The sequence below is a fragment of the Melanostigma gelatinosum genome, assembly GCF_949748355.1.
Source record: "Melanostigma gelatinosum genome assembly, chromosome: 1".
Classification (NCBI taxonomy): Eukaryota; Metazoa; Chordata; class Actinopteri; order Perciformes; family Zoarcidae; genus Melanostigma; species Melanostigma gelatinosum.
Window position 1 is genome coordinate 29,295,320 of NC_136634.1, and position 13,841 is coordinate 29,309,160.

General features: G+C 39.9%; 1 protein-coding gene across 1 annotated transcript in view; it reads left to right on the forward strand.

The window, feature by feature from the left end:
- Positions 1-284: 284 nt before the first annotated feature.
- agbl1 (AGBL carboxypeptidase 1) overlaps positions 285-13,841 on the forward strand; it is a 174,828-nt gene continuing 161,271 nt past the window's right edge. The window contains exons 1-2 of the mRNA XM_079273586.1: positions 285-314; positions 674-747. Of these exons, the coding sequence (XP_079129712.1) occupies positions 691-747 (57 nt within the window). The 5' untranslated portion in view covers positions 285-314; positions 674-690. The remainder of the gene's footprint in view (positions 315-673; positions 748-13,841) is intronic.

Genomic DNA, 13,841 nt, shown 5'->3' on the forward strand with positions numbered 1-13,841 from the left:
GTAGAAACACATACTGTACACATATTGAATATACTTGTTTGCAACAGTGACGCGCGCGCGCACACACACACACACACACACACACGGAGGTATTCCCAGCCAAGTTTAATTCAGGGAGAGTCTCCATGTCGCTCTCTCTCCTTAGACACAGCAATAATGCATGTGACGCGTCTGTCTCGGTGTGAGAGAGACGAGAGAGACCGACGCTTTAAGTTCCTTGTGTGTGTGAGACGCTGTGTGCACAGCGGTCAGGACGCACTTTGGATTTGCCTCGGTGCTGCTGCTCCGGCTTCTTTTTTCTCATTTGTCTGTTGGTCCGTCCGTCTGCCTGTTCTTTTGCTCGTCTGTCTGTTTAACAGTTTGTTCATCTTTATGTCTGCCTGTTTATTGATCTGTAGGTTTAGCAGTTTGTCTTTCCGTCTGTTAGTTTATATTTCTATTTATCCGTCTTTTTAAACATGTTCTTATATTTCTGTCTGCCTGTTTATTCATCTTTCTATTTGCTTGTATATTTATCTGTTTCACAGTTTGTTGGTCTTGTTGTTGCAGAGATAAATAAACAGGCAAACAAAAATACAAACTGTTTCTTTAACTTTCTGTCTGACAGTTTATTTTTCCGTCTATTTAACCGTCTGTCTGTCCGTCCGTCTGTCTGTCTGTCTGTTCGCTACAGAAAGAGGCCGACCAAGTATGACAGCCTCCATGAGCTCCTCCAGCGGCTTAGAGCTCCTCCTCTCCAGTCTGCAGGTAGGGATCCACAGTGTGCTGTTCTACAGTGCTGCAGAACTAATAACATGGCTGAGCTGTTCAGTTTTTGACTTTTTAGTTCGTAGTTATCTTCTCTTGGCACACATCGAAACACTATAGGAGTTCTGAACACTTGTTTTTTTTCATAAAGGTCATAAACCCATGAGGTATTCCATTCAACCCACAGCACAATGAGCCTTCAAAGGCATCACTGTAAGTGATGAGACCATAAACACCAGAATTAGCCATGTATCCCATGTAGATTTGGGGATTTGTTGCTGTGAGCTGATATTTCAGAGTACAGTGTGTTCACTGTTAATTGACCTTCAGCATTATCAAAGCAGGAGTGGGTAGAGTGTTGAAATACTCAGGTAGAAAGAGAAGTTAAAGTATTGAGTAATTGAGTAATTGAGTATTGAGTATTGAAAGTAGTACTACTTTGAACAGTACGTCATATAGTTATGTGAAAGAGAATGTGGCGTCCATCTTTTATTTTTCATTAAAAGCAAAGGATTGTCATGAACTGGAAATCCAGCTCAACCTGACACAAAGTCCCTCTGATGAGTCCAGTGCAGGTTCTGAGATATGTCTCTCAGAGATGTGCAGAGAGGACATTTTAACTTTGATTTTTAAATTTGTTTTATTTAGGAAAACCAAAAAATGTTGAACTCAAGGTCCAGTTACTAGGGTTTCACATAATACCCGAATAGTCCACTGTCAAAACCACGAGCCGACACTGTGCATCATTGTAGACGTATCGTTCATCTGTGTCCGAAACTTCATTCGATTATAATGAACATTAAATGACATATCGATGTTTTGATGGATAATGAAAACGTATAACTTCCCAATGGAACCCAATCAGAAATGTTTTATTACCAAGTATGTTAGCACATACAAGGAAGTTAGCTTGGTGATCTGTGCATGATAATGAACACAGTGCAATAGTACAAGACATAATTCAAAATATGAAAATTTACAATAGAATGTGATAAGCTAGAGTAGACAATTTAAAAGCACAAGAGGCCTTGGATCAACATGGCGGCTGAACGAAATCCTCCCGAGGCCGCACTACGCAGGGGCTTGTAAGCCTGGTACTGACGGAAAAGCGGCCCGTGATGCTCGGGGGGGGCACGCAAACATAGACCAAGGCATGTGTGCATTGTCCACACATGCGAGGAAAAAAACAGCACTCTTGGACTCATCGTGACATTGTGGAGGGGGACACCTCTGAGTGTGACAAAGGAAATGTGCTGCTCATGACATGAGACAGCAGCTGCAGCTGGTCTCATCCACAATTCGTAGCTATACCTACAGACATTTTTTTTATGTTATCCATGTAATCATGGACGAGGAAGTATAAAGTCCTCAAAAGCACACACGGGGGCAGGAGGGGGGTAGGTGGATTGGTCCAACAAACAACAATCTTTCAGCCAGGACACAGCTGTCAACATACATTTATTTATCAGGTATCTTTCGTAATGTTTCACAGCGCTTCTGTGGTTGCTTTAAATCAAGAGATAATCTGAGTTATCTGGATTAAACACCTCTTCAGTGAACATATCAATGAAATAACATCTTGGAGCAACATCAGTCACAGAGTCTGATAAACAGTATCAGCATCATATTGCTAACCGCTTTATTTATTTTTAAGCTACAGCTGGCTTTATTTAAGGACATGCTGAGTAGGTGGACAGCAGCAACCCCGTAGCCCTGTTGCTATTAGTCTATGTTTACCAGCGTTTCCATGAATCAAACACAAACTAGCTGACCAGCGGCTGATATCAAATCCTTCTTCCTGTGAAGGATGTTTAACTCAGCACTAATCTTTGCCACGGGTATGGCAGACGTCAACGACTTCAACGCCGGCTCCCAGATCGTATAGAATGTAGGCCAGTGCTGTCGTAATGTGACTGTAAACCCACATATATCCCATGAGAAGCAGAAGGAAACACTGATGGAATGGAAGGAAATATCCCATGTGTAATGCATTCAATCACATACAATCCAAAGATAGCTTAAAATATGTGTTTGTGTAAAAACACTGTACATGTCTGAGTAGGCCCGCTTTTGGTTGTTGCTTCATCAAACATGTGTCAAATGTGCATTAAACCTGGGCCACTTTGCGTACGCTGTGTATCAGATTCTCACACAATTTGGTTTGTGGTTGACACTGGAGCCTTGGTGCGCGGGGGTGACGTATGAATACAAATACTTCGGGACATATCCTCTGCTCTCTTATCAACATGAGGTGGTCCTGAAGGAAGCAGGAAGCTAGAAAGATTGTTTTTCATGATATTGTCAATTTTGACAATCATTCGTATTTAAATGATAATACATTTGAAATAAAATATCTTTTGAGATTTTGGGCTATTTTGCTTCCATAGCACGTCTTGGAAGGAAAACGTCCAAAATACACATTTAGGTATTCACTTTACTACTTTGTCGATTTGTAGATTCCTCCTAACGTTACTAAAGGTTATCATAAGATAATGCCTAATTTGCATATTTCAATTTCAGAAAACTGAGTACTCTGGGTTGATTACTCTGCGTAATCAACTGGGGAAGTGTCATGGTGATATCTATTAGTACAACGTTTTTTACCGTATTCACCTGTAGTAATGTATGACATTTTACGATCAATGTCTTCAAAGGTCATTGTCTCTTCGACTTCAGTCGTATATTGGGTCAATGGCATGCATATCTTTGTGTCCGAGTCCATTATTTCCTTTAAAAATAATTGTATCAATTCATGACATATCATTTCATTCTACAAAACCTTTCCAGTTTTAATACATTTTCAGTACAATCAAGTAATATATATTCATGCTTTGGCTTCTCAAACCCGGAAAACGTCAAGCGGTGCACCCGTCCTAGCAAATGAACAGACTAAGAAAACGATTAAAAAGGGTATTTAAATGATAATACATTTGAAATAAAATACTATGGCATGCCTTTATTGTTGAAACGATTCAAATAAACCACATTTTTACAAATACCAATAGTTTTAAGCTGTTGAGATCATTTGAAATCTTTTGTCCAGCATTTTGAATGTTCTCAAATGTCAGGATGGCACAGCTGTAAAGATGGGACTTTTATTATAGAATTAAAGTGCAGAACAGTAAACAGGTTATTGCATCATCAAGAGGACCTCAACTGACCTTTATGGCAGAGTGAGTTTTAAATATTGATAAATAGCTACTTTCAACTTATAGGTAGGCTGGTACACTTTTCATGTTAGAGCGGTACAACCAATGTAAAACTGGAAACATGTTATTTTATCATAAATGTCTTTGTTCGATTCAAAATGTATATGTATGAAGGTGTTGGCAAGAACAAAAGCTACTGCTAGTGTTCTAGTAGATGCCTGTTTAATTTGAAATGAGTTGCAAATGTCAGGTGGTGCAACTGCAAAGAATGACACTAGATCATATTATAGTTAAAGCTCTAACATGATTTACTAATGTTTAGCAATGTTGAGTGAAAGACATTATACATTTTTTTTACAGGCAAAGGCCCGCGACCCAGTGAAAACGGGTCCGCGACCCACTTTTGAGTCGTGACCCACCAGTTGAGAATCACTGCTCTCAGGGATACTTGTCAAAAATTTCAGTTTGAAGAAATGTTTTTTTTTTAAATAAATATGTGGTTGTGCCACCTGACATTTTTTAGCCTGTGAAGTTAAAAAATACTGTTAAAAACGATTTAAAACACTATAACAATTTGGTTCACAAGGCAGGCAACTCTCTGGTAGCAAAAGTAAGTCAGATTGTATAGAAGTCTATGAGAAAATGACTCTACTTCTCTCTTGATTTATTACCTCAGTAAACATTGTAAACATGGGTTTATGGTCTCAATCTCTAGTTTCAAGTCTTCTTCAATACAGCATGATGTTCATTTCGTAAATTACGGTCCATTTAGGTATCCACCCTACTCCGTTTCCGTTTGAAAACGCATGTTTTGCTACGTTTACACTGAGCGTCCACACTACGCCGGCATTTTCGAACACCGAAAACGGAGGAGTTTGAAAACGCTCCCGAGGACGGATACGTTTGAGAACTCCGGGTTGCGTTTTCGTGTGGACGGTCGAAAACGGATATGTTTAGAAATGCTGACGCCCACACCCGCGTTCACTACTTGATTGGTTCTTAGCAGTCCTTCCCTGATTCGTCACACTACCGGGTTAATTCAACATGGACAACTGATTACAGGTGCTGCTGACCTTGTTGTCTTTACTAGCAGCTGTTCAGTTAAAGTCTGCATTATTACGGAGGAAGCAGCTGTTAGTGGAGCGATTAGCGAGCGGCGTGACCAGCGGTGTTACCAGACCAACGGAGCGGACTTCTGAAGTCACGGTTAGCGGCTTTAGGGAGGGTGATGGACACAAAACGGGGGACTTTCCTGTCCTTATTAATGCTTACTTTGTTCTGCACATCTATTGTGAAGTCCGCAGATAAAATGTAAAAGGAACAAAACCAGTAAATGCTATTCAGTAGGACAGATAGTTAAGCTAACAGCAGAGCTACGAGTGAGAACAACGAAACTGAGGAAACGAGTGAGAGACGTGTGTTGACCACATTTATGGACCCATAATCTAGTAAACCTTTACGTGTAAATGTTGATTTTAAAGTAAATTTGACATGTGAGCGAGATATAGAACAAGACCTGCAGCGTTGTAACTAAGTCTGAAAAATGAAACTTCTAAAACTTTCCACGAACTGTGTCTGTTTGAGTTCATAGAGGAAGATTTTAGAGAAGATCTTAAGTATCAAACACGACCTTTCATTATTACTACTTTATTACTCTGTCATATTTTTTTTAACGAATCAATCAATCTACTTCCTGTTTACATCGACAACCACGCGCATGCCCAATGTACGTGAAGAGTCATGTTATATTTGTTTTGAGGCGCGTTAGCCTGGACGGAGATCAATGCAAAAACGATGCTGAAACACCGTGTGGACGGAGATAGTTTCTTTTTTTAAACTCTGTTTTCATTTGAAAATGGACTAGTAGGCTATGGATGTAGCCTTAGAGTCAAGTAGACCATAAAGCAGGGTATTCTTTAGGGCGTATATGGCGTATAGGGCGTATATGGCGTCTCTACATCACTCACCCACAGTCCTAATATGGCCCTTCCGTTTACTGCTTGCAAAAAAGCCAAGTTGGCGAACTCGAGGCATTAAAACGGCAGTCCAAGGGTTTACACAGTATTTTGAACCTGGCTTTATCCAATGTTGAATTCAATTCAATTCAATTTATTTTTGTATAGGCAAGGCAAGGCAAGTTTATTTGTATAGCACATTTCAACAACAAGGTAATTCAAAGTGCTTCACATAAAACCATTAAAAGCATCAAAACATAAGGCAAAAGAAAAGGAGATTTAAAAACAATTAAGAACATTCATTAAAACATTAAAAAAACAGTGCAAGAAATAAAATGCAGTCGTAAAATGCAGAAATGCAGGAAATTGATTAATATATGAATTGAATGTGGTTCAATTAAAGGCAGCAGCAAACAGAAAAGTCTTCAATCTTGATTTAAATGAGCTGAGGGTCTCAGCAGACCCGCAGCTTTCTGGGACTTTGTTCCAGATATGTGGAGCAGAAAAACTGAACGCTGCTTCTCCATGTTTAGTTCTGACTCTGGGAACAGATAGTACACCGGTCCCAGACGACCTGAGGGGTCGGGATGGTTCATAAGGTAGAAGCAGATCAGAGATGTATTTTGGCCCTAAACCATTCAGTGCTTTGTAAACCAACAGCAGGATTTTAAAGTCAATTCTTTGTTGGACAGGAAGCCAGTGCAAAGACCTCAGAACTGGAGTGATGTGATCCACCCTCCTGGTCTTAGTGAGGACTCGAGCTGCAGCGTTCTGAATCAGCTGCAGCTTTCTGACTGACTTTTTACAGAGACCTGTAAACACACCGTTACAGTAGTCCAGTCTGCTGAAGATAAATGCGTGGACAAGTTTTTCCAAATCCTGTTGAGACATAAGTCCTCTAATCCTTGATATATTCTTCAGGTGATAGTAGGATGATTTTGTAATTGTCTTGATATGGCTGTTCAGGTTGAGATCTGAATCCATAACTACACCTAGATTTCTGTTTTGGTTTGTGGGTTTTAACATCAGTGACTGAAGCTGAGCGGTGATTTCCAATTGTTCGTCCTTGGTACCGAAAACAATTACTTCTGCTTTGTTTAATTGAAGAAAATTCTGGCACATCCAGTTGTTGATTTGTTCAATGCAGTTACCCAGCCCTTGTATGGGATTATAGTCCCCTGGTGACATAGTTATATAGATTTGTGTGTCGTCTGCAAAATTATGATAACACACTTTGTTGTTTTCCATAATCTGAGCTAGTGGAAGCATGTAGATGTTGAACAGAAGAGGCCCCAGTATTGAACCTTGGGGAACACCACATGTCATTTTAGTCAGCTCCGATGTGTAATGAGCCACAGACACAAAGTATTCTCGGCCCTTCAAGTAGGATTCAAACCAGTTAAGTGCTGTGCCAGAGAGTCCCACCCAGATTTTTAGTCTTTCTAGGAGTATGGCATGGTCGACCGTGTCGAATGCAGCACTGAGATCTAGTAAGACTAAGACTGAACTTCTGCCATTGTCTGTGTTTAAGTGGATGTCGTTGAAAACCTTAACAAGAGCAGTTTCAGTACTGTGGTGCTGTCGAAAGCCTGACTGGAAAACATCAAAGCAGTTATTTACGGTCAAGAAGTTGGTCAGCTGTTGGAAAACCGCTTTTTCAATTATTTTACTCAAAAATGGGAGATTTGATATTGGCCTATAATTTTTCATCGTTGCGGAGTCTAAACTAACCTTCTTTAGGAGTGGTTTAATAACTGCAGTTTTTATGGCTTGTGGGAAGACACCTGAGAGAAGGGATGTGTTTACAATTTGTAAAAGATCAGTGGTCATGCAGTTTGAAATATTTTTGAAAAAGTGTGTTGGTAGAATATCCAAGCAGCAGGAGGATGACTTCAGATGTTGTATAATGTCTTCTAGGCTTCTACGATCGATTGAATGAAATTGTGTCATGATATTTGAATGGATGTTATTCAGAGATCGGGACAACACATATCCTGTGGTTGGTGTGGAGGCACTGACTGCTTGTCTAATTTTCTGAATTTTGTCAGTAAAAAAGGAGGCAAATTGATTGCATGCCCAGGTGGATTGGAGTTCAGCAGCTACCGACACTGGAGGGTTTGTTAGCCTGTCGACAGTAGCAAATAAGGCGCGTGTATTGTTCTTGTTTTTGGTTATGATGTCAGAGAAGAATGACTGCCTTGCATTTCTAAGTTCCAAATTATATTTGCGAAGTCTCTCTTTATAGATGTCACAGTGAACCTGGAGATTAGTTTTTCGCCACCTGCGCTCAGCTTGCCGACACTCGTTTCTCCATTTTGACCAACGTAGCATTTCTCCAAGGAGATCTTTGCTTACCCGAGACAACCTTCACTTTAGTGGGTGCAATGGCATCAATAATATTTTTAACTTTAAAATTGAAGCCATCTACAAGCTCATTGACTGAGAGGCAAGAGAGGGCTGGTGTGGAGGAGAACTTATGAATAAATAGTTCACTGGTGTTTTCAGAGATGTAACGCTTTGTCACAACCTTGGTTTGGACATTTGTGTGCAAGGAGATTGCACTCTCAAAGAAAACACAGAAATGATCAGAGAGTGCAACATCAGTCACAGCAACCTTGGAAATGTTTACACCTTTGGTGATGATTAGGTCCAGAGTGTACCCCCTGTTGTGGGTGGGTCCTGTCACATGCTGAGTCAGATCATAGTTATCAAGGACACCACATATTTCTATAGACTCTCTGTCCTGGGGATTATCAACATGGATATTAAAGTCACCAACAATAACAACAGTCAAAATCAATACAGATTACAGACAGCAGTTCAGTAAACTCATCAAAGAAGGTTGCACAGTATTTATGCTAAGTTTGATAAGATATGACACGCAAACACCAAGAAAGACATTCTCATTGCATGCCAAAGGACTGTAAAATTGTGTCATTCATCAATGTATCCTTGTATAATATTGACAAAAAGTTACCTAATTTTTCGTGCATTTTCCGACGTGACAATTTACGCTTGTTATATGTACATAGTCTTTTCAAAATAATCTTCATGATGATGTGGATAACTTGCTTAATTATTTTGTAGGCTATCTACGCATGACTTCTGTTTTTTAGGCATGGCTTGATCATACCAGTCTGATACGCCATTTGGTAAGACTGGGCTGCATTCACACACGTTAAATGCAATGGCGGGCTGTGCATTTTATACCTGGGCCTTCAGTGCTGTCCTACTACAGTTGAACCACCTCCTGATAACCTCATTATGATGCCACAGCTACGGGTTATTATTTGTTTCTAGGGGCGTAACAATACACTTATTCGTATTAAACCGTTTGGTACAAGGCTTATGAACTGAACAATATGTTTGAATAATACTAGTGCATTTGGAAAATGCAGAAATTTAAATTGTGGGAAATATAATGTTCTTTCGGTGGAGCCACTGCGCTTAACATGGCAACCCACCCGACGTAACAGACAACGTAATACCTGACACGCCCACCACGGTAGAAAAACATTGTACACGGGACGCGTGTTCTGGCAGGCAATGCTTAGCTAGCTTAGCAGGAAAACATGCACAAACTCACGCGCTAAAAACTCTCCCTGCAGCATTTAGGCAGCTGTTCCCTACTGATTCAAACAGGGCTAAAGCATCACCACACAATCCAGATTTGTCCAGCTTTTCTTGAAATGTCCTCCTCGAGAAATCCATTTCTCCTCCTTCAGCCATTGAGTGTTAAAAAAACAAAGCTTGGTAAAAAAAAAAAAAAAAAAATCTACAGCAAGCAAAATGCTAAAAATGTCATGTCAATGTCGTAACTTCTTACATATCTTTCAACCTGAACTCTTACTACTAAGTTCTGCAAGGTAGCTTTCAGCTTCACAACAGTCACGCTAGTCCTCTGACCAATCACACCACACGATAAGACTGATCCGCACGTTATTGCTGACGTACTCGGCTAGGCCACCCAGAGAGCTCTGTCACGTCAAAGTATACGCCCAACATGTCAAACTAAAAATCTGATTGGTTGAAGACTATGACAAGCAACAATATTGTCCCCATTCACTTAAACTGCAAAGGCTATGCAGAGGGCCGAGGGCCTCTCTTCTTACCTCGAGACATTGTCAAGTTCTCCGTCTTTTACTGTTCAGTTAAGTTTTTAACGTCTGCATTTTCCCCACTTGAAAGGGGTCGAGTCCACCTGAAGGGTCCCAACTGGATTCCACTCAAAAACCAAACAACTTTTCCCTTTTCCTCCTTTTATTTTTGGTAGGTTCAGTTCAGTTCAGTACAGTTCACTCAGCTCACTTAGTTCAGCTTAGCCACTTCGTTCAGTAAGCCACTTAACGGAGTTGTACCCCAAACCGGACAGTTTTTAGCTAATGTTTCAATACAATTCACTTACAATGTTGATAAAAATGATCGTGTAATGTTTTCAGTTGATTTAATGGTGTTAAACTGAAGTTAAACTTCGTACCTTTCAAACGAAATATTGTTGTAATTATTACAGTTAGCTTTGCCTTTACCAGAGTCATTAAAACGATGCTAACACGGGTGAATTAGCCGTGCACTGCTCTTGGCCTAATCCGTACGGACTTCTATCCTCGTTGTAAACACTGGCTGCTGCTGGTTTTTCGGGGATATTCGCTTGTTCCAGGGTCACAAAAATGACCATCAATGCTGTCAACACATCCGGGACCGTAGTTCTGTCCTTCACAATAAGATATCACGCTTCAACAACTCCAAATGATGCAATAAAAGCTCCTTAATTTCCATTCGAGCTGTTTAAGCGTCGCCCGAGCGTTCTTTCTGCTTTCTCTCATCAAAGTCACTTTCCTATAGTATTTAGACATATAAACGTCCATATATATTCATGAAATTTGACACATAGATTATTTGATATGTATGAATTAATATTATTTACGTTTGGTTGGCGATCGCCGAAGAAAATGACAGCGTAATGACCGGAAAGGGCGTCACGACGGAATCGTTCGAGACAGGCCAATAGCAGCTAGCGCCGACCGAGGCAGGCCATCGTTACGTTAGTTCAGTTTGCCACTTAGTTCAGTTAGCTTAGCACTTCTAGCCTTTTAGCTTAGCACTTTTAGCACTGTTAGCTGTTCAGTTCTTTCAGTCAGGTAAAAAACCTTTAAATTGAAAAGAAACAGAACCCATATTAAATACACAGTGAATAATTTACACAGGCAAAGTTTTCATAACGGCTTGATTAAATAAAGCACCAGTGTCAAATCCTACAATCTAAAATGCCCTGATATTAACAAACAGTTAATGCTGTCATGTATATTTACAATACCAACAGTGAATAATTTGACCTCATACTAATACAATTTACCGCAACCAGATAAAACACATTTGTGTACAATCAATCATTAAACAACGGCATTACAAACAAGGGGTGATCTGTGCATGCAGCTGTGAAGAAAAGGTTGGTACGTGCTAATGCTAATGCTAGCAAACTGGACTGCAGCTAGCTTCACATCACTTCAAAGTCTTAACGGAGTTGTACCCCAAACCGGACAGTTTTTAGCTAATGTTTCAATACAATTCACTTACAATGTTGATAAAAATGATCGTGTAATGTTTTCAGTTGATTTAATGGTGTTAAACTGAAGTTAAACTTCGTACCTTTCAATCGAAATATTGTTGTAATTATTACAGTTAGCTTTGCCTTTACCAGAGTCATTAAAACGATGCTAACACGGGTGAATTAGCCGTGCACTGCTCTTGGCCTAATCCGTACGGACTTCTATCCTCGTTGTAAACACTGGCTGCTGCTGGTTTTTCGGGGATATTCGCTTGTTCCAGGGTCACAAAAATGACCATCAATGCTGTCAACACATCCGGGACCGTAGTTCTGTCCTTCACAATAAGATATCACGCTTCAACAACTCCAAATGATGCAATAAAAGCTCCTTAATTTCCATTCGAGCTGTTTAAGCGTCGCCCGAGCGTTCTTTCTGCTTTCTCTCATCAAAGTCACTTTCCTATAGTATTTAGACATATAAACGTCCATATATATTCATGAAATTTGACACATAGATTATTTGATATGTATGAATTAATATTATTTACGTTTGGTTGGCGATCGCCGAAGAAAATGACAGCGTAATGACCGGAAAGGGCGTCACGACGGAATCGTTCGAGACAGGCCAATAGCAGCTAGCGCCGACCGAGGCAGGCCATCGTTACGTTAGTTCAGTTTGCCACTTAGTTCAGTTAGCTTAGCACTTCTAGCCTTTTAGCTTAGCACTTTTAGCACTGTTAGCTGTTCAGTTCTTTCAGTCAGGTAAAAAACCTTTAAATTGAAAAGAAACAGAACCCATATTAAATACACAGTGAATAATTTACACAGGCAAAGTTTTCATAACGGCTTGATTAAATAAAGCACCAGTGTCAAATCCTACAATCTAAAATGCCCTGATATTAACAAACAGTTAATGCTGTCATGTATATTTACAATACCAACAGTGAATAATTTGACCTCATACTAATACAATTTACCGCAACCAGATAAAACACATTTGTGTACAATCAATCATTAAACAACGGCATTACAAACAAGGGGTGATCTGTGCATGCAGCTGTGAAGAAAAGGTTGGTACGTGCTAATGCTAATGCTAGCAAACTGGACTGCAGCTTGCTTCACATCACTTCAAAGTCTTAACGGAGTTGTACCCCAAACCGGACAGTTTTTAGCTAATGTTTCAATACAATTCACTTACAATGTTGATAAAAATGATCGTGTAATGTTTTCAGTTGATTTAATGGTGTTAAACTGAAGTTAAACTTCGTACCTTTCAAACAAAATATTGTTGGAATTATTACAGTTAGCTTTGCCTTTACCAGAGTCGTTAAAACGATGCTAACGCGGGTGAATTAGCCGTGCACTGCTATTGGCCTAATCCGTACGGACTTCTATCCTCGTTGTAAACACTGGCTGCTGCAGGTTTTTCGGGGATATTCGCTTGTTCCAGGGTCGCAAAAATGACCATCAATGCTGTCAACACATCCGGGACCGTAGTTCTGTCCTTCACAATAAGATATCACGCTTCAACAACTCCAAATGATGCAATAAAAGCTCCTTAATTTCCGTTTGAGCCTATACCACCACCAGCTGGATGTTTTGTTAAACTCTTCTCATGTCAATCACTGGCAAAACACCAGCTGATGTATGTAATTTAACAATTATGTACACAACAATTATTATCATAACACACAGTGCAGAGTAAGAGTTATATCACAACTAAAAACACAAGTATTCATGATTAAAAAGCTACATTGTTAAAGTGAAAGACAAATAACTTGTGCAAATGATTGAAAAGTTCTGTGCAAACATTTATTTAAAAACAAACCAATCAAAAATTTAATTAAAAATCAGGACACACATGGCATTTGAAATAATCATCTTCATCATCCAGCTCCTCATCCCAGCCCACACACACGGTGTGATACCATGTGTGGCAGCTGTCACACTGGACCCACCACACCAATCCCGCCGAGCTCTCTGGAGGGTCAGGTTCCTGGCACCGGCCACACTCCCAAACTGTCTGCTCCATCGCTTCAGGAGTGTGATCTATTAAAATAAATAAAAAATTACGTTGAATTAAAGACAATGATCAGATTTTCATGGGTTGGCATACAATGAACGTTAACATGAAGTACCGGTGGATGTCGTAGGTCCAGCAGACGAGGAGCTGGATGAAGGTCGGTTCTCTGCAGGTTGGGAGGCTGTATAAATAACAGAAAAAGCATAACCATGCTTTGTTTACTCTTCATCATGGCTAATGTCACCATCGTGTTATAATATTGTGGTTTTTTTCAGATTATTTAAAGGATTTACAGTGGGAGGGAGAGGAAGGAGTTTGGGACCCATAGAGGCCACGTCCCGCAGCCGATGTTGAAGGCTCTGAAATAATAATCATATTTTATTATTACAACTCTAAAATACATACTTATAATAATGTTTATG